This window comes from Microtus oregoni, unplaced genomic scaffold (assembly GCF_018167655.1).
Source record: "Microtus oregoni isolate MIOR12 unplaced genomic scaffold, Mior012 000006F_ref0000085, whole genome shotgun sequence".
In the NCBI taxonomy this organism is placed as follows: domain Eukaryota; kingdom Metazoa; phylum Chordata; class Mammalia; order Rodentia; family Cricetidae; genus Microtus; species Microtus oregoni.
This window is the reverse complement of record NW_024543065.1, coordinates 52,396,838-52,421,706: the sequence shown is the minus strand read 5'-3', so window position 1 is coordinate 52,421,706 and position 24,869 is coordinate 52,396,838. Positions and strand designations below refer to the sequence as shown.

At 42.0% G+C, this 24,869-nt stretch overlaps 1 protein-coding gene across 2 annotated transcripts; it reads right to left on the bottom strand.

The window, feature by feature from the left end:
• Positions 1-13,556: 13,556 nt before the first annotated feature.
• LOC121449136 (zinc finger protein 112-like) lies at positions 13,557-24,869 on the bottom strand. Of its 2 annotated transcripts, XM_041653365.1 has the most exons (5): positions 24,801-24,869; positions 22,483-22,531; positions 19,721-19,847; positions 18,529-18,606; positions 13,557-17,768 (listed from the first exon to the last, which is right to left on the bottom strand). In XM_041653365.1, exons 2-5 carry the CDS (start codon positions 22,495-22,497, stop codon positions 15,508-15,510), a joined length of 2,481 nt encoding a protein of 826 aa, XP_041509299.1. In that variant the 5' UTR covers positions 22,498-22,531; positions 24,801-24,869; the 3' UTR covers positions 13,557-15,507. The 2 variants fall into 2 exon arrangements, with proteins under 2 accessions (XP_041509299.1, XP_041509300.1); XM_041653366.1 differs by lacking the exon at positions 22,483-22,531 and having other exon boundaries at positions 24,801-24,821.

The following is a 24,869-nucleotide window of genomic DNA, read 5'->3' as shown; positions in this document are numbered from 1 at the left end:
TCTAGTGCCCTGGCAGGAAGGGAACTTCACAGAAGAAGAAGCTAACATTTTAAGCCTCTGGTGGGTAAGGAAATCATTAACTATTATGTACCGGCATCAAATTTTGGGAGAGGTTTTTGATCCTGAGCAGTCATGGTAAGTCACAGAGGCTTCTTATGAACTCTAGAAAATGAAATGATGTGTATCTGCTAAACAAACAGGATTTGCCTCTATGGTTTCTACAAAGATTTTAGAGCAGTTGATATTTGCTTTTAATAATAAATAATAAATAATAACAATAATAGAACAATCCCTCTTCAAATTATAGTGTTGTGGTGCTATGGTTTGGACCTATAGCTTTTCTCCTTCTATACTTATCAGTACTGCTAATATTTGAGTTTAAAATGTAGAGTCAATTAGAAGTAAAGAAACCCACAGAATACTTAGGCAAAAGTAGTTGATGTTTTTTAGGTAACTATAGTTCTTGAAGGTTAGTGTTATTATCAGACATTTTCTATCTTGACCCCAAATTCTATTTATAGTGTAACTGTTCTTAATAAGAAAAACATAGGCTGCCTCTAAGTCTGGAAGCATACACAAATGATCATAATGTGTTATATATAGTGTTTTCCAATTTTATAAACTCCTATAGTTAAATGTCAGTTTGAAGAAAGAGTAACTGTGCTACATGCTTACTGCAGTACTATTTATCATAAGCAAGCTTTGTTATCTACATAAATACCCATAAAAGCTGGATGGATAAAGGTAGTTCAATATATATCCCCAGAAGTATACTATTCAGTCATTAAGAAAGAATGCAATCCTGTCAGTTTTGAGACCATTTGTGAATCTGAAATATATAAGAAGTAGAATAACCCAGGTGCAGACGTATTCTACATGATCTCAAAATATGTGGGATGGGCATACGTTGATCACACTGAAAGAGAGCTAAACAGTGCTTACAAAAGAGAGCCTTCTAGACATGAGAAGGTAGGGAGGGGTGAGGATGGTCAGGAGGTACAGATTTATAGTGTGTTCTGTGGCATGGTGAAGGAACAATAGTTAGTGATAATAGTAATGCATTATAAATTCTAAAATAGCTAGAAAAGAGAGATGTAAATGTTCCTACCACAAAACAATGCCAAATGGGCCAATGACCATGATCTGATCATTGCATAATATATGCATGTGTATGGTGTAGGTGGGCCTTCTGTCTATGTGTTACTTTCATTGGTAAATAAAGAAATTGCCTTGGCCTTTTGATAGGGCAGAATTTTGATAGGCAGAGTAGACCAAACAGAATGCTGGGAGGAAGGCAATGAGGCAGATGCCACACAGTTCTCCTCTCTGAGATGGACACAGGTTAGAATCTTCCTGGTAAGCCACCACCTCATGGTGCTACACACATTAATAGAAATGGGTTAATCAAGATGTGAGAGTTAGCCAGTAAGAGGTTAGAACTAATGGGCCAGGCAATGTTTAAAAGAACACAGTTCATGTGTTGTTATTTGGGGTGTAAAGCTAGCCATGTGGGAGCTGGGTAGGAACACAGCCCGCTACTCCTTCTACATGTATAGAAGCATAGCACTCTATAAACATGTGCAATTATCATATGTTAATTTAAAAATTAAAAGTCAAGTAGGGTGGTGGCAGCACATGCCTTTAATCCCAGCACTCAGAAGGCAGAGGCAGGCAGATCTCTGTGAGTTCGAGGCCAGCCTAGTCTAGAGTGAGTTTTAGGACAGTCAAGACAATACAGAGAAATCATGTCGAGAAACAAATAAACAAACAAAAGAATAGACAAAAATTAAATTAAAAGTCAAGATTAGAGACAATTAATGCTTGAAGAAAAAGCAACATATTGGGTGTATGTCTATCTGTCAAGGTAACCAATAGGAATAATTTTGTTGGTCCCAGAAATGAAGTCAAGATGGAGGCAATATATCATTTACTGTACCCTTTATCCTTTGCACTTCCTGTTCTGGCTGTTTGACTTTGGACAAGTAATTTATCTTAGATTGCCTTGATCTTCTTTTCTGTAAAATGGTGCTTGTGATTGTAAAAAAGTAAAGTTTTCATAAGATCAAATAAATGTTCTATATTGTAGTCCTAAAAAAAAAGATTACTGCAGGAAAATGTATTGTTCAGTGGTCTTTCCGTCGAGGTCATTTGAATGATCACCTGAGTGAGAGATCTGGACCTCAGCGGATCCATAGCCTTGGCATAATTCCTGAGCACCCTGGCTCTGAATGCAGAGCCAGTGAAAGAGATAGTCTGGATCTGGGACCTGAGCCAGTGAAAGAAACACTTTATCCCTGGACCCAGAGAAGAGAAAAGCACTCTGACTCTGAAACTAGAGCCAAAGAAACACACTTTACCCTTAGAACCAGAGCCTGGCCCTAAAAGAGAAAAAGGATCAGAAAAAGAAACACAGTTTGGTCCTGAAATCAGAGCATTCTGTGCCCCTGGCATGAAACTAGTCAATTCTTGAGCAGGAAAACCCAACCAATCCCTGAGTAGGGAAGAAGTAACATCCAGTCTGGAGACAGGATTCCTCATAGAATTTAGCAAAGGGGAGGAGTAACATCTCATCTATAGGTGTGACCTCTCCCTGACTCCTAACATCAGGGGCTCCTCCCCTTTACTGGAGGAGCCAATCAGAAGGGGGGCAGCCAATAGCAAGCCGGCCTTCCCATCTATATTAACCACATCTCCACGACACTCAGGGTCTCTCCAGCTCTGCTCCTGCTGCCACTACTGTTGCCTCCTCCTCCTTTTCCCTCTTCCTTCTCCTCGCCTATGGGGAGGCCCATGCTACCTCACAGTAAAGACTCTTGCTTTGGCATCAGATTCAGTCTTATGGTGATATTCCAGGGATCTGAACTTTGGGCATAGCATGATTTGGGGGTTCTTAGTCTGAATCACCTTCAGCTTCCAACCTTCACCCCCTTTGTAATCTTGGAAAGGGAAAACTATTCAAACATGACACTCAAGTAAACTCAAACAAAGGAAACTGAACAGAGTTATCATCTATCCAGTTTAGGAAGTTATTGAAGAGATCTAATTTAATATTAGTGCAGTGATGACAGGCTGCAGAACAGCAATAATGAGACTAGGCCTCACCCTTACAATAAACAGGAAAAACCACAGACTGTACCCTGCAGGGAACCAATCAGCATTGAGGCAAACAAGGACTAGATGCTCCAAACGTTAAGGATACCTTACCTATCTTGTATATAGTTTCCAAACTTCCTTGTAGCAACACTAGTATCAATCCGAGTTTGAGAAGACTTCTGTTACCCCACTACTGCCCTGTCAGGAGTTCAAACCCTATCTGAATCCAGAATTCCTCTACCCCACCCCATCCTTTGATCCTTACAAACCATGCCATGGCTGAGCTCAATGCTCTCCCTGATCCAGCCACTGTGACAGGACAGACTAGAGTCCAAGCTCAAGCTTGCAATAAAGGCCGTTTGCCTTTGCATATGAACTAGGACTCCTGGTGGTCTCTGGGGGACTCATGATACTGAAATAGGAGTTATCCTAGGAAAAGAGCATGGAGGAACTTGGAATACAGAGAGAAGAGGAATAAAACCAAGTTATACAAAAGAAACAAGTTAACAGCTTAAAAGAGTATGTGTGTGCTTGAGTGTGTATTTTCACCAGATGATTCTTACTATTAATTATAAATTCCCAGTCTTACCTTGTCCTGTTTCTAACCAGTTTTTCTTAAATTAACTTGTCTACCTTTTGCCTCTATACTTTTACTTTTCTCTATGTCTGTATATTTTCCCCTTCTTATTCCATGTCTGGCTGTGCAGCTGGGTGGCTGGACCCTAATTTTCTTGCTCCTTCCTCTGTACCCAGATTTCTCCTTGTATTTTTTCTGTCTGCCTGCCAGTCCCTCCTAATCTTTCTCCTGCCTTGTTACTGGTCATTCAGCTCTTGATTAGATCATCAAATGTTTTAGACAGGGAAAGTAACACAGCTTCACTAAACATATGCAACCAGAAAAGAATTTAACAATCTTTAAATCAAATGTTCCACAGCATAAACAAAAGTAACACATCTTAATAAATATTCACAATATCTTGCCATTTTGTCCAAATAAAAACAAAACGTTTTAACTTTAACATAGTAAAACTACATTAAAAAGTTATCAAGTAAGAATTACATTTACAATATTCAATCCATTTGTATTTAGCAGATTCAGAGAAAACACTCCACCACCCATCCCAACATAGCGACCTCAAAGTTTTATAGCTAATTTACTTTCTATCATAACAAAGGAAAACTATGACTTTAACTATTTAGTCTTTAACTCCCTCAATGATCCTCAAGGATGCATTATTTCAAGTGTTACAGCTCCAGAGAAAGGGGATACCCACAGCTGTGATGGGAGGTGCCTGCATACATTTGGCCATGATGAGCAAGGTATCCAGACTTGTCGGGAGTCAGGCTATACCTGAAGTTGGAGTCTGGTGGACTATGGTCTCCCCCCAGGATGCAGCATACCTGCTCCTCCCAGAGAGACCCAGTACAGCTGAGTTGTGCTCCTTTCCCCTAAGGACTTGTCCAGCAGAGGTATCCATTCCTTCTTCAGCTCTGCCTGACTAAGGGAGACTCTGCTCCATTGCCAGCAAAAGAAGATCTTCACCCAAAACCCTCTCAAGAAAAAGATTAATTTAGGAAGGAGGTATCCAAGAGGGTCGCTGCCTCTGCCTGGTGTAGGAGGTTCTTCTGTCTTTGTGTTGCTTTCATTGGTTGAATAAAGAAACTGCCTTGGCCTTTTGATAGGGCAGCACTTAGGTAGGTGGAGTAGACAGAACTGTATGCTGGGAAGGACAGTGTAGCAGACGCTATGGTTCTCTTGCCCAAAACGGACGCTGGTTAGACTCATGCTGGTAAGCCACAGTCAAGTGGCGATACACATTAAAGGAGATGGGTTAAACTAATATGTGAGAGTTAGCCAATAAGAGGCTAAAGATAATGGGACAGGCAGTATGTAAATGAATACAGTTTCTGTGTGACTATTTTGGGTGTAAGCTAGCTGGGCAGGAGGGAACAAAGGGGCCCCGTGCTCCCCACAACGTCTGCGGGGTGGAGGAGGACAGCTGCAAAATGAACAGGCTGAGGAGCTTCTTAGGGGCAGAGTTTTTCCTGGAGAAGATTTTCAAGGAGGGAATTGGTCAGATTTTGATCCACCTGAGGTTGGACAAGCCCAGATTGACTAGATTTCATGCTCAGGGATTGGCAGGTGTATTGTATAAAAGACTATGCAGATAGAAGCTGGTTTTAGAATTTCTCAATTATTGTTGTTCCATATCTTAAAGATAAAGCAGCTCCAATTATACAATGAAAAAATTTAAAATACAAAACAAAGTGTTTTGGTAAACTGTTATTTATGATGTGAGGCCAAAGCTAAAATTATAAGTAAATGGCATTGAGAATCAGGCCTATTAAAAGCTAAAGCTGATATATTTGTAACTTTTCAAAATTCTTAAAATCTCAATTGGCCTATGCAAGAGGTTTCCACTCAGTTTTTAGACACTGAAATCTTCTCTCAGGTGGAGCAAAAATATGAAGTGGATTGAATACATAGAACCTGAGGTCAGAAAAGGAGATTAAAGCCTATGTGGGTAAAATAATGGCCCTTAACTAAAGAACAGATGTTAAGCACATCAATGAAACTACCAGTCTTTGTAAGTTTCCTGTATTTGTAATTTTAAAAAAATGGAAAAGTGAAAAATATTCACTGACCTAATAGCTATTAATAAGACAATTCAGCCTATGGAATCTCTTTAGACTGGAATCCCTTTACAAGAATAGGATGGAGAAAAATTTGCCTTTACAGGGCCTAATTATTATAATCCCAGTTTGTGAAGACATCAATGAAAGTACTTCCTTAAAAAATTGCTAAATAGCCCAGCTTTGTGTCATTATTTTGTAGCTCAACCACTGGAAGTGGTAATGTAAACAATTTCCTCAGGCTCTTATCTATCATTAAAGGATGAGATTCTATTGGCTGCTTCTGATACAGATACCTCAGAAAGAATGTCTAATGCAGTACAGAAAGATTTATTCTACTGGAGATTACAGATATCTCCTGAAAAAATAAAAAGAGATTATCTTAACTGTTTCTGATTTAAAGTAAATAAATAAATTAAGCTACAAAACATACAGATTAGAAGAAAAATCTAATCACACTCTAAGGAAGATGTCTATTAAACAGAAGGATATAAGGACCCCCAGAGATAGAATACATAATACTTTATTAACTTTTAATTTAAAAATTTTTAATGTTAGTGAAACAGGGAAAGCAGCTGCTGGAAGTCATTGGATTATGGGGAAAACTGCTGAATTAGGTCAGCCCATGTAAAAGCAGGGAAAGTGTTAAGTTAGGGGCAAGGTAATGCTTCCATTTCCACAGGAAAAGAAGATTTTTGATCTCATCAAATCTGATAAGAATCCAGCACAACCAAGAGGACCCTCTCCCAGGCTTCAACTGCTGAGATGCCTCTGGGAAACAACAGGCCTTTGGAGCAAGCAGTGACCTAATAACCTAGGGACAGCTAAAGAGTTTGTGTGACAAGGGAGGCAGATGACTCCAAAATCCAAATGCTACAGATCTGTTCCTTGTTATACTTATTCATGGTAAGTAGACAGGTAACGGGGACAAACTATACATATTGGGCTTTCATGCCCAAACCTCCAATAAACACAGCAGTGAGTTGGGGAGATATGGATATTCCTGTAGTGGTTAATCAATCTTCATGGCTGCCTAGTCCTGGGGATTGTGCCAGGTGACTTCCTCCTCAGTGAGGTCCACAGTCACGATCTTGAAGTCTGTGCTTTCCTGGAACAGCATACATACTCCTGCTTAGCTGGGCGTGGTTTAGTTTGCTTGTTTTCCAGTGTTCATGGACAGATGCTTTAACCATCGGACAATTATCCTTAAAATATCCACATCCAAAGCATCTCAACCAAGGTCAGAAGAAGCTCAGAGAGGAACATCGAACAAGATGCATAAAATTCTCTTCATCCATCAATCCATCCATCCATCCATCCATCTCAGTGTAGGGACTGAACCCAGACCCTCACACATGATAGGCAAGTACTCCACTACTAAGCCATTTCCCCAACATTTAAGGAAGTTATTTTAGGGCTGCTGGAGAGGTCAATGGTCAAGAGCACGTTTTGCTGCTGCAGAGGACCTGGGTTCAAATCCCAGTACCCAGATGGTGGCTCACAAACACCTGTAACTCTAGTTCCAGAAGATCCAACATCCTCTTTTGACCTCCATATCTAAGAGGCACACATGTAGTACACATGCATGCAGACGAAACTCTCACATACATAAATATATTTTTTTAGTTTAAAGTTATTTTATTTAGTTTATTATTTTATGCCACTGGATGTCATGCCTGCTAGTATTCATGTGCATCATGTATGTACAGTGCCTGCAAAGACATGGAGAGGGCATCACACAGCATTTATGCCCACCATATGTGTACAAAGTCTGCAGAGGCAGGAGAATTGCTAGAACCTCTGTCTCCAAGCCTAGCCTACAAAATGGAAGGCACGGGTTCAGAGAAAGTGCCTGTTTCAAAGGAATAAAAATGAGAATGAAAAAGGACTGGGCTGGAGAGATGGCTCAGCCGTTAAAGGCTAGGCTCACAACCAAAAATATAAGAGAATGAAAAAGGACATCTGATGCAGAGGCACACACACACACATGACCCAAACTCGATATGTACACAAATGATCCTTTTTAAAAGACAGACAATAAAGGAACTATTGATAGGAATAAACACTATCACAGTTCGGGTTTCTATTGCTGTGAAGACACCAAGACCAAACGAAAGCATTTACTTGTGGTGGCTCACTTACAATTCAGAGGTTTAGTCCATTATCGTCATGATGGAAAGCAGGGCAGCATACAGGCAGACACAGTGTAAGAGAAGGGGCTGAAAGTTCTTTTATCTAATCCACAGACAACAGGAAGTGGTCTGTCTTGAACAGGGCATGGCTTGAATATAAATGAGACTGAAACCCCAGGCCTACCTCCACAGTGACACACTTCCTCCAACAAGGCCACACCTCCTAATAGTGTCACTCCCTTTGGGGGCCATTTTATTTCAAACCACCACACACACAGTTGGAGCTAGAGAGATGACTCAGCAGTCAGAGCACTGGCTGAGATTCTAGACAGTTTTTTGGGCACCTCCTAGCCATTTGCTCGTGATTCTGTCCTAGCAGTAGGGAACTTGGGAGGTTCTAGGGCATATAAATTGGGGAAATTTAACTGGCAAGTACATTATACAAATTGAGCAGGTTTGTATGTAGAAATATTATATATATATATATATGTGTGTGTGTGTATACATACATACAATAATAAGAAGTTGCTTATTTCTTGTTTGCTTAGGTAATATTATATCCTTTTGGAGTCTTTGATGGAGTTGAAGAATGGATAGTTATAGTTTTTCTTAGTTATGATAAAAGATAAAATAAATATAAATATTGCAACTGTAAATCTTGCTTGATAACTGTTTTGTTATATGTAATTTTACTATGTTAAAGTGAAAGCCTTTCTTTTTTGTTTAAACAGAAAAGGGGGAAATGATGGAGGAGAGTCATCTCTCTATCTGTTGCTTTCATTGGTTAATTAATAAAGAAACTGCTTGGCCTGATAGGTCAGAACATAGGTGGGTAGAGTAGACAGAACAGAATGCTGGGAAGAAGGGAAGTGAGGCAGGTGCAATGGAGCCAGCCGCCAGGTCAGACATGCTAAATCTTTCCCGGTATGCCACCACCTCATGCTACACACATTAATAGAAATGGGTTAATCAAAATGTGAGAGCTAGCCAGTAAGAGGCTAGAGCTAATGGGCCAAGCAATGTTTAAAAGAATACAGTTTCCATGTATTCTTTTAGGTGGGGCTAAGCTAGCCATGGGGGAGCCTTCCCGCAGCTCCTGCATCACTACAGTGTAGCTTGTGTAACTTTGGAGCCTGGCCTGAAACTTGCTCTGTAGGCTGAGCTAGCCTCAAACTCAGAGATCCTCCTACCTCAGCCTCTAAAGTGCTGGGATTAAAGGCATTTGCCACCACTGCCCAGCTAAACTTTTAGATTTACTCTGTCCTTGTATCTAAAGTGGTTCTTTCAGACATCATATACTTGTCTCTTGCTTTTAAATTTACATAGACAGACAGACAGACAGATAAATAGGTTTTATTTATTTATTTATTTATTGATACAAGGTTTCATCATGAGTGAGACAAGGTCTCACTATGGATGGCCTGGAACTCACCACATAAACCAAGCTGGTTTGGAATTCAGAGATCTGTTTGCCTGTTTCTGTAGTGGCATTTCACTTGTATTTTAATAAATAAAACTTGCCTGAGTATCAGAAAAGTAAAACAGCCACACACTGGCCAGTTTTACAAACCATGCATCAATAACACATACCCTTAATCCCAGTAGCCACACTAGTTTGCCATAGCAACCGGGCAGTACATGCCCTTAATACCAGTGGTGCACGCCTTTAATCTAAGCCTTAGAGAGGATTGTAAAATGGAGGAAACAGTTCTCAGACACACTCTCATTTCAAGATTCCCGGAGGCAGGATCACCATTTTTGAACTGAGGTCAAGGATAGAGCCAGTGGCTGGCTATTTTGTTTTTCAGACATTGAACCCCAACTTCTCTCTCTGAATTCTTATTAATTGTGCTTCATTTGGTGCCCAACTTTTGTAGCACAAATTTATGAAAGTCATTTTCCTGAGCCTTTTTAGCCACCAGTCCAGGCCAGAGTTGGGATTGGTATTCCAGTTCTGGGAATTGGAACCCAAACCTAGCCACCTCAGTTCAGGAGAAAAACCAGCACTTTCAGCTCCCATCTGCCCCAGGTTAGCTTCCATGTAAAGATGGAAAATATACAAAGAATCTGGATACTGTATGTTATTATGTTGTCTTTGAATTGTTTGATGGCTAAAGAAGGAGCAACAGCTGCTAAAAGACATTTGATTATTAATGCTGCTAGATTAATCTAACCTACATATTTTGAAAAAGCCTTGACTTCAAAATTTAAGTCAAAAGATATGTTACTATGGAGAAGAGGTTTTCTTTTCTTTCCTATGAAGTGAGAGGCTGTGGATTCACTCTGGGTTAAGAAAAATAGGATTTGATTAAGGAAGACCCCTTGAAATAGCTTTGATTGTAGAATATGGTCCAGATGATTCAAAATTTTAGAGCACCACTGTTGCAATTTCCTCTGAGTTCTACATCCAGAGCAGCTTCAAGACTGTTGGCTGAGATGATCCCATATGATTCCAATGAGGGTTCCCATAAGATTACCAGTGCCCCCAATCAGAAGTAGCCTAGAAAACTACCCCCACATTCCCATAAAAATGGATTATGGATGTTTATCTCTGTTTAGTGTGTTGATTACAAGTTGTTATGGACAATGGTCAGGAAAAAAAGCTAAGCAAAGTAAATTAGATTCTAGGTTCTTGTTTTGAAAAGAAAAAAATATGGGGATATAAATATGATAGGATAAAAGGGTAGATTATTTAATGTACTCTGAAAAGAAAAAGAGAGGATATAGATAAGATTGTTTATTATTTAATCTACATTTAAAACAACTACTAATTTTAAATGTTTTACATTGGACTGGGCTTTTGTATATTATATACAAATCTTGTATGCTGATACAGATTTGAGATTACTTTTGTTAAAACATACTGTACACACATTTCTAATTGTGTTTAAGGTATTATACCTATGCAGCTCATTGAACAATTAATGCAAACTTCTAGTCCTTGAATATTACTACTACCAACTGTTTAGGACAATAAGGATGCTACAAGGAAACACGTGTTGTCCTGGCTGCCCAGAACCGAAATAATCACACAGAAACCATATTATTTAAATCACTGTTTGGCCCATTAGCTCTAGCTACTTATTGTATAACACTTATATTAATTTAACCCATCTCCATTAATCTGTATATCACCATGTGGCAGTGGCTTACCGGGTAAAATTCCCGGCATCTGTCTCCGGCGGTTCCATAGCATCTCTCTGACTCTGCCTCCTTTCCTCCAGAATGCCATTTAGTTTTCCCCATCTACCTAAATTCTGTTTGACCTTATCAGGTCAGGCCAGTTTTTTATTCATTAACCAATGAAAGCAACACATAGACAGAAGGACCCCCCACATCATAAGGAAATATAGACTAGTAGTTAATCACCCAGTATAATCAAACTTGTAGTCACATTAGGTATGTTTTCAAAGTCAAAAATATAACTAAGAAAGACAGGTCATCTTCAAATATTTCAGAGATCTATAGAGTATGGTATTTACGATGTTTTAATAACCTAGGTTCTTCTTCTTTTATAAGAATGAAACACGTCTCTTCCTGGCAGCACCAAACTACTTCAGAGATCATAGGCATCAAAGAAACTCCACATGGAATTTATTTTCTTAGGGGCAAAAGCAAGCCACTGGGAAAAAAAAAATGCCCTGCCTCAACTGTTGACAGTATGCTGTCCTAATTAGACAAGCAGAACAAAAAATATCCTGCATCACAGAAAGTGTGTCAGATATGCTAGGCCTGTGGTCTGTAGGCCAAAGACAGACACCTCAGCAGTGCAAAGGAACTTTGGGTGACTGTCCAAAGCCAGCTCTTTGTCATCACTCACATTTTTCACTTGTATTACCTACCCAAAGCTATCTTCTTATATCTCTAAACTTTATACATCTTACATTCCTTTGTGAGTTTCTAGTCTTCAACTCCATCAGAGACCCTCAAAGGAAATATTACCTGAGTAAACAGGAAGTGCAAGCAAGCAACTTCTAAAACATGTGAGAAATGACAGAAACAGCAGTCTGCCTGGACAGTCACACAAGGTTCCTCTATAACGTTGGAGCATTTATCTTCGGCCTATAAGCCTAGCATATCTGACATACTTTTCTGTGGAGCAGGATAATTCTGAAGGGCTGTACTACTCTGTCTTCACAAAGTTGAACAGCTGCTTTCTTCTGTGTCCTGCCTGTCCAATTTGGACATAACTGTCAGCAGTTGACACAAGGGCAGTTTCTTCACCAGTGGCTAACTTTTACCACAAAGAAAGTAAACTCTATATGGAGTATCCTCAATGCTCGTCTTTTCTGAAGTACATTGGTGCTGCCAGAAACAGATATTTCTCATTGTCATTAAAAAGAGAGAATCTATGTTATTAAAACATCATAAATACCATATACTGCAGATCTCTGAAGTGTTTGAAGATCACCTATCTAAAATATAATTGATCTTGAAAACAACCTAAGATGAATACAAGTTCCATTGTAATAGGTGACTGTTTACCTGCATTACTTTATTATCATAGTATGTAATAATAACTTTAAAAGACTAGAATTTTGTATTACATCGTTAAATGAACAGTATAGGTACAATATCTTAAACCAGAGTGATATGTATGAATAGTATGTTCTAACAAAAATAACCTCAAATTTGTTATCAATATACAAAAATCCAATACAATGTAAAATACTTACGACTAGTGGTTGCTTTTTTTTGGTTTATAGTAGGTTTAATTCTCTATTATCCTATTACAGCTATATCCCCTTTTTTCAGAGTACATTCAATTATGTACCCTTTATCCTCATAATTCTATATCCTCCCTTTTTCTTTTTAAAACAAAAACCCTGAATCTAACCTCCTTTGTACAGTTTTTTCCTGACCATTACCAGTAACAACTTGTAACCAAATCCCTTAAACAATGACAAATATCCATTGCCCACTGACCAAAAACCATCTGCCACACTACTTGGGAATGTGAGTTTCATGTTCTTAAAATTACTTCCTGCTGCCTGGGAGTGATGGCATCTTTAGGGGACCCTAAATAAATAGAAATATTTACCAAGTCCTGGAAGAGGTAGCTGAATCATTTGTGGTTCAGTCTCTGCATAATGGGAATGTGTAGGGCTTATCTCAATTCCTAGCTAGGGTAGTCTGTGAGGATGGGTTATCTCAGCTAGCCATGTTGAAACTGTCCTGAGCCATTTGTAATACAAAGTCAATCTTTGGATGGTGTGTGTCAGTCTGGTAGCATTACCACAATCCAGGTAGAATTGTTGTGGGACCCCATCTTCCTTTTAGAGACTCCAAAGGTTGTGCTTAGGCATGGTTGGTCATGGTTCACTACAGAAAACTTGAACACTGTAAATCTAACAAGCAGCAGATGTCAAAGAGGTTAAAGGACCATAATTCATTAGGTATATCCAGAGTACAAAATCATAGTTCCTAGTTACATAATAGAATCAAACCCAAAATCATGTCCAAGAAACTAGATGAAGCTCTTTTCTAGAATTAGTTAATACTCTATATGACCATTAATATCATGACAAAAACTTTAAAATACATATATATCAATATTATAAATTGAGATAATACTTAAACCTTTGAAAAACGTTAAAACATGAAAGTAAAACTAAAGGGTTATATGATTAGTGGGAATATAATAGTCCCGTAATTTTTTTCTTTTGTCCAATAATAGGTAGCTTTTCTGACATGAAACACAGATTTTGGGTTTACTTTAATAATCATGCTTAGGGTTACCAACTCCAAAGCCAGTTTTAAGTTTTACAAAAAAAAAAAAAATTGCATTATATGTCTGTAAAGAACAGCAGAAACAACCATTTGGGAAGATTTAGGAAAATTTATCCTGTTTGATAATGATGTACTAATAAACTAATTTACTTTTTCTTGGGACATTTATTCTTGATTCTTTGTTCTTTTTCTTCAGATGTCTCCTATTTCCAAGTCTTCAGATTCCTTAGCTGAATGCCTTCATTCTTGTGAAAAGACTAAAAAAGCAAAAGCAAAAGCAAACCAAACAAACAAAAAAACCCTGCCCCAACCCTACCTCTGGAAAGGCTCCTTTTAACAAGTTATAACTGATCATATGCAAAGCATTAGCTCTTTGTTCAAGTTAATTGAGATTAGACATGCAAAACTATTAATGAACCACTTCTAATAAAGAAGTCTCTCTTATTCAAATCTAATATTTATCAATTTTTGTTCCTGTGAGAACAAAAGCAAAACCACTTCCCCAACATAACAATTATCTTTGTTTCCATTCTGAGGTCAACACATCTTTAAAGTATAAAGGTTGGTTTAATTCAATATTATTTTCTATTATCAAATGCCTCTCCAAAGAATTCCTTTCTCAGTAGCATTTAGATAATTTAAAGTTAATAAAGAATTATTCAATCATTTTCCTGGGGATCATAATTGCTCCTTTATGTCTACTAAGCCTATTTTTTAAGAGTTCAATATGATCTGTCTATAACTGCTTGTCAGGTGATTGTGATGGTATATCTGTAATATATGTTACATTGTAATATGCAAAAAAACTATATCATTTTACTAGAGACATATGCTGGAGCACTGTCGGTCTTACTCTGTACAGGTATACCCATAAAGGCCATAAATTCTAACAAATCTGTGACTATAAAATCATCCTTTTCAGAACTCAATGCAGTGGCCCACTAAAATCCTGAATATGTAATGGTGGACATATTTTAACTTTCCAAATTCTGCCAAATGAAACACATCGACCAGCCAAAGATCATTTCATTGAGTACCCTTTGGGTTTCTTCCTGCAGGTACTGGAGTTTAACTGTATAAAAAACTTTGCATTGCCTTATAATTTTCTTGTATTGATACGAAGTGATAGAAAAATCTTTTTTCAAACTCTTGCTATTGACATGCTGTTTTTCTTATGAAACTCTGAGGGTTCTAGCACATTTTAACCAAGTTAATGAATTTCATCACTATATTGTACTAGAGGGCCCGGCAGACCCAAATGGGATCTAATGTGTGCTATATAAAAGGGATGATTTCTATTTCTTGTAACTGAATAATAAAGTCAATTTTGTATCATCAAAACTTACTTTATAATTGGACAAGAGGAAGAAATGCTGTGGAATAATCATCTTGCACACTGTAAAGATTTGTCACACAAGCTGGTTTAATGAAAGGCTGACTGGCCAGTAACCAGGCAGAAAGTATAGTTGGGCCAACCAAACTAAGGATGATAAGGGATAAAAATGGGCAGGTTCAGGAGACTCAGGTAAACACAAGAGAGAGCAAGATGGGTGCGCCATATTGAGAACAGAGAGCACGACATGCCAATGCATAATTAAGGAATATCAGTTAACTTAAACTGGAAGAGATAGCTAATAATAAGCCTGAGTTATTAATCCAACATTTGTAAGTAATATGAAGCCTCTGTATGGTAATTTGGGAAGCAGCTTCTGGTCCAGATATTTGGAACCAATTGGCTATGAGAAATGAAACTTCCACATATAATCAAACTTTTGCTATTTCCTGCTTACATTCGTAAGAAGTTCTTGATCCTCTACAAGAGCTTGTTGAGATGTTGGCAAACACTTGATGAATCTCTATTCTGTGTTGTTTCCCAACAACCACTGGCATTCATGTTAGGTACAAACACTACTTTATATTAACAAAACAGAACAGTATTTGACAGGCCTTCATCTCTGCCTAGGTTCTCAGAAGGATGGGAACCATTCCTATACTCTTCCCTCCTATAGAAACTATCATTGCTATGGACTTTTTGGTGCATCAGAAGACCTGAATTCCTGCTGAATCCCTTACCACATGTGTCACACTTGTAGGGTTTCCTTCCCGTATGGACAAGCTGATGAGATTGAAGATTTGACTTCTGGGTGAAACCTTTCCCACACACCTCACATTTAAATGGCTTCTCCCCAGTATGGATTCTGTGATGTATCTGGAGATTGGAATACCTATTGTAGGCCTTCCCACACTCGAGACACTGGTAAGGCTTCTCTCCCATGTGGACTCTCTCGTGGACCAGGAGAGTTGAGGCCTTACTAAAGCCTTTGCCACATTTTCCACATTTATAGGGTTTTTCTCCTGTGTGAACCCGCTGATGAATTTGAAGATTACAGTTCCATCTGAAGCCCTTCCCACACTCCTCACACTTGTATGGTTTCTCTCCTGTATGAACTCTCCGGTGACCTTGAAGGTTGGAACTCCGACTGAAGCCCTTCCCACACTGCTCACACTTGTATGGTTTCTCCCCAGTGTGAACTTTCTGGTGGTCTTGCAGGTAGGAATTTCGACTGAAGCTCTTCCCACACTCCTCACACTTGTATGGTTTCTCCCCAGTGTGACTTCTCTGGTGGCCTTGCAGGTAGAAACTCCGACTGAAGGCCTTCCCACACTCCTCACACTTGTATGGTTTCTCTCCAGTGTGAACTCTCCGGTGGGAATGTAGGTAGGCACTCTGGCTGAAGCACTTCCCACACTCCTTACATTGATATGGTTTCTCTCCTGTGTGGACTCTCTGGTGAATGGTAAGAACCCATCTGTCACTGAAGCCTTTCCCACAGGTGTTGCATTTGTGTGGCTTAGGTTTCTGCTGATCTTGGGGGCTAGAACTCCAGTTAGAGATATTCCCACCCTCTTTATAAGTAGGTTTCTCAATGACGTCAAGTTGTTGATGGCTTGGAATACACAATTTTTGATCAAAGCTTGTACTGCATAAATGTTTGTGTGGTTGTTCCCTGGGGTACACTGCTGAAAAGTCCTGGAAATGTGGGGGCAGACTGAAGTGGTCACCACACTCAGAGTTATAGACAGTCTCTTCCAAGTGAACTCTGTGTTCAGTATTAAAATTTGAGCAATGTGTGAAATCTTTTTTACACACCATACCTGGATATAGTTTCTCTTCAGCGTGGATATTCTGATTAGCTTGAAGATACAAACTCTGACTAGAAACATTCCCATTCTCCTCATACTTGTTGGGTTCTTCCCTAGTGTGGACCCTAAAATTACTATTATAGTGTAAACAACAAGGCAAAGCTTTCTCAGGGATGCTGCTCTTCTGGGAGGTGTCGCCCGGGTGGACACATCCACAAGGGTTGAGAGGGGAGGCATGATGGGCATTCTCACTGCCCTGGCACAGCATTTGCTCTGTACACAGTCTCAGAGGGGACCACAGAAAAGAACTCTCAGCCGTACCTTCATCTCCTGTTTCCACACTCTGATGGATGTAAAGAGCTGACCTGTCCTGACAGCCCTCTCCATGTGAACTGCATGGACAGGGCTTTGCTCTTGAGTTGAACTGTTGATGTGTGTGAGAGCTAGGCTCATTGTTGTCACCATGGACACACGCTTTTCTTAACTTACTACATGGGCAGGGCACCGGCCCTAATTTAATGAAGTCCTGCTTAAGTGAAGATACCTTCATGGTCTCTTCTCTGAGGTCATGGAAACTACAGCTTTCCCCCTTTCTGTGTAACCCCTCACTGTCACTGTGGTATGAGAACCAACTGACGCTGTCACATCCACGGAAATGACTTCTCATGGGCATTCGCTGACTTTTCCATTGGCGATTACACGACCCACTGAGATGTGATTCCTGCCAAGACTGCTGGGCTCTCAGTGAAGGAAACTCTTGACTTCTCAGAGAGGCAGAGTCATCATCTACAGGAGGCAACACGTAGTTCCCATCCTCAGAAATCTGAACCAGCCTCCCTGCGCACACCAGGAAGGAAGAATCTCCTTGGTTCTGAGACTCGGTGTTGCTCTTTAGACATCTTTTCATGGGATCCTGATCCCTGGGTAACAAGCCTGCACCCTGTGGCCAGGTCTGACAGGAGGAGAGCTCTCTGGGACAAAGGGAGCTTAACTCCATGTCTTCATCATTCTCCACAGCACGTCCACCCTGGCTTCCTATAGGATGAGAATCCAGACAAACATACAAGTGAGCACCTTACTGAGAGACGCTGGTGTGTAACAAACACGTGGCTCACATCAGGAGACAGACAGGCCACACTGTTTCTGTGGAGACTGACAAAACACTTGACACACACAGAAAACACAAACCCAGGGCTCTCTGGGTGCCTAAGATCTGGGTTTTCTGCAGGGCAGTAGTGGAGCAACCTTTAATCCCAGCACTCAGGAGGTAGAAATAGGCAGATCTCTGTGAGTTCAAAGCCAGCCTGCTTTACAGAGTAAGTTCCCGATTAGCCAGAGCTACCCTGTCTCCAAAAGCAAAACAAAACAAAAATAAACAACAAGAAAAAAGAACAACCCAAAAAAAAAAAGATCTGTGTTTTCCTAACAAAATCTGGGTATCAAGTGTGGCCGCGTTCAAAAGTTCTAGTGCTTTATCATGGGTTGTTAGGTAGAAAAAACAAAAGCGTATACTCCCAATGTATCTTTTGTCTTTATGAGCATGAACATGAGTGTGAGTGTGGCCTCTCTTTCTGTGTGTGTGTGTGTGCACGCACACACATGTGCTCCACCCATGGTATGAAACTCTGCTTGGGGCTAGCACCCTTACTAAGGAGCCATCTCAGCGGCCCTGCTCTAAGCACTTTAAAAGCCATTATACTATTTGTGAAGTGGGAACCAGTGGAGAGTTAAGGAGAGAAATGCTATGCCCTGCCCCTGTTACAGAAAGCAGCATCTTTCCCACCTGAGATCTCACCTTTTTGGGCCTCCACCATGCAGAGCTCCTCTTCATTCTCCAGCTGGGCTATCAGGCCTGGTGTGAACGGCTGGTGTGCTAGTGGAGGGAAAAAAAGAAAGAAAAGAAAAAAAAAAGAAAATCAAAAGTTTGATGATGTCTACTTTATAAATACTAGATAAAAAGAGTGGGAAGTAGAGGCAGGCAGAGCAATTTCAAGGCAACCCTTAGCTATATAGTAAGTTTGAGAAGAGTCTGGCCTGGGTTATATAAGACACTGAGTCAAAAAAACAAAAAAAACCAAAGGAAGGTAGGAATTGAGGGAGGGAAGGAGAGAGGGAAGAAAAGGACTCTCAAGCTGGAAAGATGGCTCAGAGGTTAAAAGCACTTGCTACTCTTCCAGAGAGCCAAGGATTGGTTCCCAGCACCTACACACAGCAGCTCACAACCACCTCTAACTTCAGTTCTAGGAAATTTGAAGCCCTCTCTGGCCTCTGTAGGCACCTGTCCTCAACATGGTGCATGTGCACACAGGTACACACACGAAGACACATACACACATTGAATATATTTTAAACATACCTCCCAGTGAAATGGACTAATAAATAGGGATTACCACATAGCCTATAAAACAAAACTAGCTAGAAGCACATTGTAAATGGTTTTACAGAAACCAATGCAAAGGGCCTCTGTCCCCACTGTCCTACTCTACTCCTTGTACACACTATGACAAAAGGCACTGGGGGAGAAAGGTTTTATTTCGTCTTATAGCTTGAAGCTCTGCATGGTGCAAGGCTGGACTCATGGAAGGGGCTGGAGACAGGAGCTGGAGCAGAGGCCATGGAGGGTGCTACTTACTGGCTTGCTCCTTACAAAGCTCAGAGGCACTTGGCAGAGCAAGCACCACCAACAGTGAGCTGGGCCACAATCATAGCAATAATCAATCAAAAAAATCCCACACAGACTTGGCCACACGCCAACCTGACAGAAGCATTTTCTCAAGTGAGGCTCCTCTTCCCAGACGACTCTAGCTTGTGTCGTTAATAAAACCAAGCAGGACTCCCATACACAGCTCAAAGGACAGATGGACGGAGCCATGAGAAACCTGTGCTTCCAGTTAGACAACCAAGCCCAGAAAACAACTCCAGCAGTTCCCAGGCTCCCAGCAGCTGGTCCCAGTCGCTCATCCGGGAAACCCAGACCCCATCCTCACCCACTGAGAGCAGCATCCTGAAGGTCTCCAGCATCACATCACGGTACAGCTTCCTCTGGGCAGCGTCCAGCAGCCCCAGCTCCTCCTCGCTGAAGACCACAGCCACATCCCTGAACGTCACCATCTCCTGGGACAGCAAAACTTGCAGGTTATAACTGCAGAAGACGTGAGGCTGAGATGTGGAGGGAGGACCTTGTGGGACTCAGAGTCTCTTAGCTGGAAGTACCTGTCTCTGCCTGCCTTCTATCTGCTGAGCCCACCCGCCATGAGGGCTGCAAAGAAATCCTTATATTTGTGTATGCTTGTATACATATTTGGATACAAGCTCATGTGCATGCACAAATGTGCAGTCTGTGAGAATGCATGTGCATTTTGCCCACACCTGTGCATGTGGCACAGCATGTATCTGGAGATCTTTCAGGAGTTGGCCCGGTCCTTCAACCTTGCAGAAACACAGAGCAGGGCCATCTCTCTTGCTGTTTCTGCAGTACTGTGTATTCTGGGCTAGCAAGGCTGCTAGCCTCCAGCTGGTTCTCCCGTGTCCTCCATAGCGGGATTATAGTTGGGCACCACCAAATCTGGTGTTTTACACAGATTCCAAGGATTGAACTCAGGTCCTCGCGATTGTGTGGCAAGTGTTCATATCTGCTGAGCCATCTCCACAGCCCCTTCCACATTGCTTCATAAAACAGTATATACAGACTTGAAGTTCACTAATTAAGTCAATTTAGTAAAAATTATTCTTGTCACATAATAAATATTTTTTAAATGTTATTTTTAATTTATCTGTGTGGTGTGGTGTGGTGTGTGTCTGTGTGTCATGGAGCTCATGCAAGCCATGGTGTATGTGTGGAGGTCAGATAAAAACTTTGAGGAGTCAGTTCTTTCCTAATTTGTGGTTCCCACAGATCTAACTCAGTCATCAGCCTTCGCAGCAAGCTCCCTTACCACTGAGCCATCTCACTGTCCCTCGCTCACTCTCACTATTTCCTCTTCTAGAATGTCACTGTGCAGACGATTGTTCTCACTTCCTTTTACATTGCAAACATTTTGTGTTATTGCTTTGTTATCTGGCTTTCTATAGAGAATTCTTAGATGTTTATACTGCAGACCTGTTCAAGCCTGTACCTGCTCCACAGGACTTTCTGAGCAGCTTGCCCTTGGCTACAGATGGAGAGCTCTGCCCTGCCCTCCTCTGCCCTGGCCTCCTCTGCCCTGCCCTCCTCTGCCCTGCCCTCCTCTGCCCTGGCCTCCTCTGCCCTGCTCTGCACTGTACTCTGACTTTACACTAAACAAGGCTGACTCTCTTGACCTAGAAGACAAAGGCCCCAGCACACACAACATCCTGAATGAACATGGCTCCCCCATCCTCATGGAACAGCATGAAGGAACCCCAGCTCACTCGGTCCTTCAGGCCTGTGAATGAGACGATGGATGGACAGTGACCACGCCCTGCACTGCTGAGGACTTTCACGTTCAATATATTCAATACATAAATGGTGAAATCTCGCCATCCGTCCCCACGCCCCAGAGTATCAGAGACCCTGATAGAAGAGCCTAGAGGTGCTGTGGTTAAGAGCACTGGTTGCTCTTGCAGGGGACAGACAGAGGCTTGGTTTCCAGCACCCACGTGGCAGCTCACAACCATCTGTAACTCCAATTCTACGGGATCTGACGCCCTCTTTCACTTCCTTTGGGATAGACATGCTGTACAGGTGTACATGCAGGCAAGTCACTCATGCAAAATAACAATATATAAATCTTAAATTTAAATTTAAAAAACAAATGAAAAAGACAATAAGGTTTCTCAGCTGTCACCTACGGGATAAGGTATACAGATGCACTGATGTGTATGCTATGTGCACATGCATATGTGTGCATGTATATATGTACATACAGAACCACAGCTTTGAGTCTCTAGAAGGCTCGGAGGGACAGGTCTCTCAGACCGCGGCTCATGTTCATTTCATCACTGTGTGGTACCAGGGACAGACTCATGGCGTTGGGCTTCTTAAGAACTAAATTTCTGACCTTGGCGGACAGCCACCCGAGGTGGGTGGGTTACAGGACGTCGACATTTGAACAATGCCAGGTGTGTGTTGCTCCCTGGACCACATGGCCAGCCTCAGAGCAGTCTTGTGAGCCAAGGCTCTCCACAGGGAAAAGGACAAAGAGACATCAAACTGTGGGAGCCTCAGGGATTTTCGAGTTTGGGTGGAGAACAACTCAATGCAATCCACTCAAGAGTTAGAACGCACACCACTGCTAGTGGAAAACATGCCAGTTCCACGCTACAGCACAGCAAACGTAGCCAGGGATGTGGCTTTAAATGGCCATGGGGACATTGTAAGCAAAATAATGATGTGACTAATTTTTAAATTTCTATTCTCTTATACCCTGTTCATAGACTTGTGTGTTTGAATGCTTGGCCTATAGGGAGTAGAATTATTAGGGGTGTGGCCCTGTTGAACAAGGCGTTGGAGGAAGTGTATCACTGTGGAGGCAAGTTCGGAGGTCTCAAGTTAAGGCCAGTATGGCACACAGTCTCCTGTTACCTGTGGATCAAGATGTAGAACTCTCATCTCCTTCTGGAGAAACACAGCTGCCTGGATGCTACCACCATAATAATAATGGACTAACATCTGAACTGTAAGCCATCACAAATTGAATGTTTTTTTTATAAAAGCAGGGGTCATGGTACCTCTCAGAGCAACAGAAACTCTAAGACAGAGCATGAACAGCACAGTTGAAAATCAACTCACCTGCAATTGGGCCATTTTCCCCTCCTTTTTTCTAGGAAATGGTGCAGACCTGAGAAGACAGGACAGGATGATAGACGCCATAACAGAGGGAAAATACAAGCTTGGCCAGGTGAGATCCAGGTGCCCCTTGCCTCCAGAGGCAGGCACACACAGGCTGCAAATCAAGTCACATTCCAGCTACCCCCAGGATGTCCCACCCTAGGCTACAGGCAGGGACAGCCTTCCCAAGTGTTCTTACTTCATACCGGGCATCCCCCAGATGTTCACTCCCATCCTGGGAAACGTGGCCAAAAAGGGTTTTGGCTTCAAGCAAGCAGCATCAAGGACAAATTTCCTGTGTTCAGAGGTTGGTGCTGGGCTGTGATGGTTCAGCAGGAAGGGTGCTTGCTGCCAAGCCTGATGACCTGAGATTAATCCTCAGGACCCACATGGAAGGAGAGAACCAGCTCCCACAGGCTGTCCTCTGACATGATCTTCTGTCATTACACACTCGCTAATAACTATAAGTCATTCTTTCAAAGGTGTGTGGTGCTAACGTGTGTGCTCATGAAGTAACCATAGCTACGTTCATTAACCTTCTACATTTCAAATCTGCCATCTGCAAAAGGGTTGTTAGAGTGCTGTCATTCAGTGATAAGGGCTGCTGAGATTCTGTGCACCAACAGTGGACAGCTACTGTAAGAAATTAAACCTCTCTGTCCCCATGAGTGTCCAGAAGAGTCATCACAGAACTGACCTTGCACTCTAACCCCAGTGAGAGAATTGAGCATGCCTAGGTGGTAGAGCCCCTGCCTAGAATCCCCCAGTGATGGACTGGGGTGTGACTCAGTGGTAGAGCCCCTGCCTAGAATCCCCCAGGGAGGGGCTGGGGTATGGGTTAGTGGTAGAGCCTCTGCCTAGAATCCACCAATGAAGAGTTATGGCCGGGCTCTGTGGTAGAGCCCCTACCTAAAATCCCCCAATAAGGGGCAGCATTATAAGCAAGTTGTTTAGCAAAGTCTTCCAAGATAGACTTCCCATCCTGCATGGAACCTCTTAGATGGCGGGTCTTCTAAGGGGAGACAAAACATTACATGATACTGGGAACTCAATAAAATTCAGGAAGTGAACAACTCCAAAGCTTCACGAAGTCTCAGACACTGACTAGGTTCACTAGACCTTGCCCTTCCCAGACATTTATAAGCAGTAAGGAATATTTAGTGACATCTCAGCAAGTTGAGCTGCCTAGAATATGCTCACACCCGCAGAAGTCCCAAAGGCAGAGACCATTGAGCTGACAGACATTCAGAACAACGGAAGCACCTGGCTGACATGCCTGCAGACTGCAGTGTGCTCCGGCTTTCCAGCTTTGTGAGCTGTCACCATGCTGGAGGGGCCTTTGGTGATGCAGCTGCCTTTGAGTTATTTCTGCTCCTTTTAAGTAACCCCTCAGCCATACTCCTGTTAGTAACCCCAATAATTGTGTGACAATACTCATGGGGAGACATGACCAAATAAACGTCTACTCGTTCCAGATGGGGAACCAATGATTGCTAAATAAGTCCAACATGGTGACCCAATGAGTTTTATTGGGGTTGTGCATAACAAACACCTACCTCGCCTTGGCTATTGATGAGACTATTCTTGCTGGCACTGATGTTAACAGCCCACATGCCAACCTTCATCTCACTCTGTATGTAGGGTAGTAATCACGAATTCATACACATCACCCTTTGCACATTCTAAAATGGCTTTAACATCTTTGGAATGGACATTCTTTAACATCCCATCAAATCGCAACAGAAAAACCCAGGCATTAAGGATATGGTAAGAGGGGTCAGGTGTGGTCAGGCTGGGGCCAAGGACCCTACAGCAGGAGCTCTGAGACCATCTGTGGGTCACTGGAGCTTCCAGAGACTGGGGCGCTTTCTCGAAATCTGGAAAGCACTAAGAGCAAAATAATAACTAAGAGCTGGTACCGCGCGCCCGCTGTCTTGAGCCTTGCAGCAAACACGAGCTCACTCTTCGATAGGTACCAATGTTGGGGAAGAAACCGGGGCACAGACGGAGACGACTGTGCATTTCCGACAGTGGCTAGACAGACGGCTGGGGGCTCCCGGCGCCCATGACACCCTCCATCCTGGTGACTGACAGCCCCGGTCAGGCTTGAGTCAATGTACGCAAGCGCGGCACGCTCCGGCAGGCTCATTCACAGCAAACTCGCCTCCTGCCCTACTGAGGCGGATTTCCTTCCCAGCATCCACGCCTGCTGCCTATCGCCCCGGACAACCTGAAAACTATCGGGAAGACGCGGGAGAGGACGCAGAGGGATGGCTCACCTTTCTGAGAGGAACGCGGGACACGGCCTCGCACACCTGGGCCGGAAGTGACTCTTCCCGCACAGGCCA

Excerpts from the sequence above, each read along its gene's own strand:
- LOC121449136 (XM_041653365.1), bottom strand. Across the intron at positions 18,607-19,720 it reads CAGGATGCTGCTCTCAGTGG|CACACCAGCCGTTCACACCA; the intron begins GTGAGGATGGGG and ends TCCCTCCACTAG. Across the intron at positions 17,769-18,528 it reads CATGGTGGAGGCCCAAAAAG|GAAGCCAGGGTGGACGTGCT; the intron begins GTGAGATCTCAG and ends CTCATCCTATAG.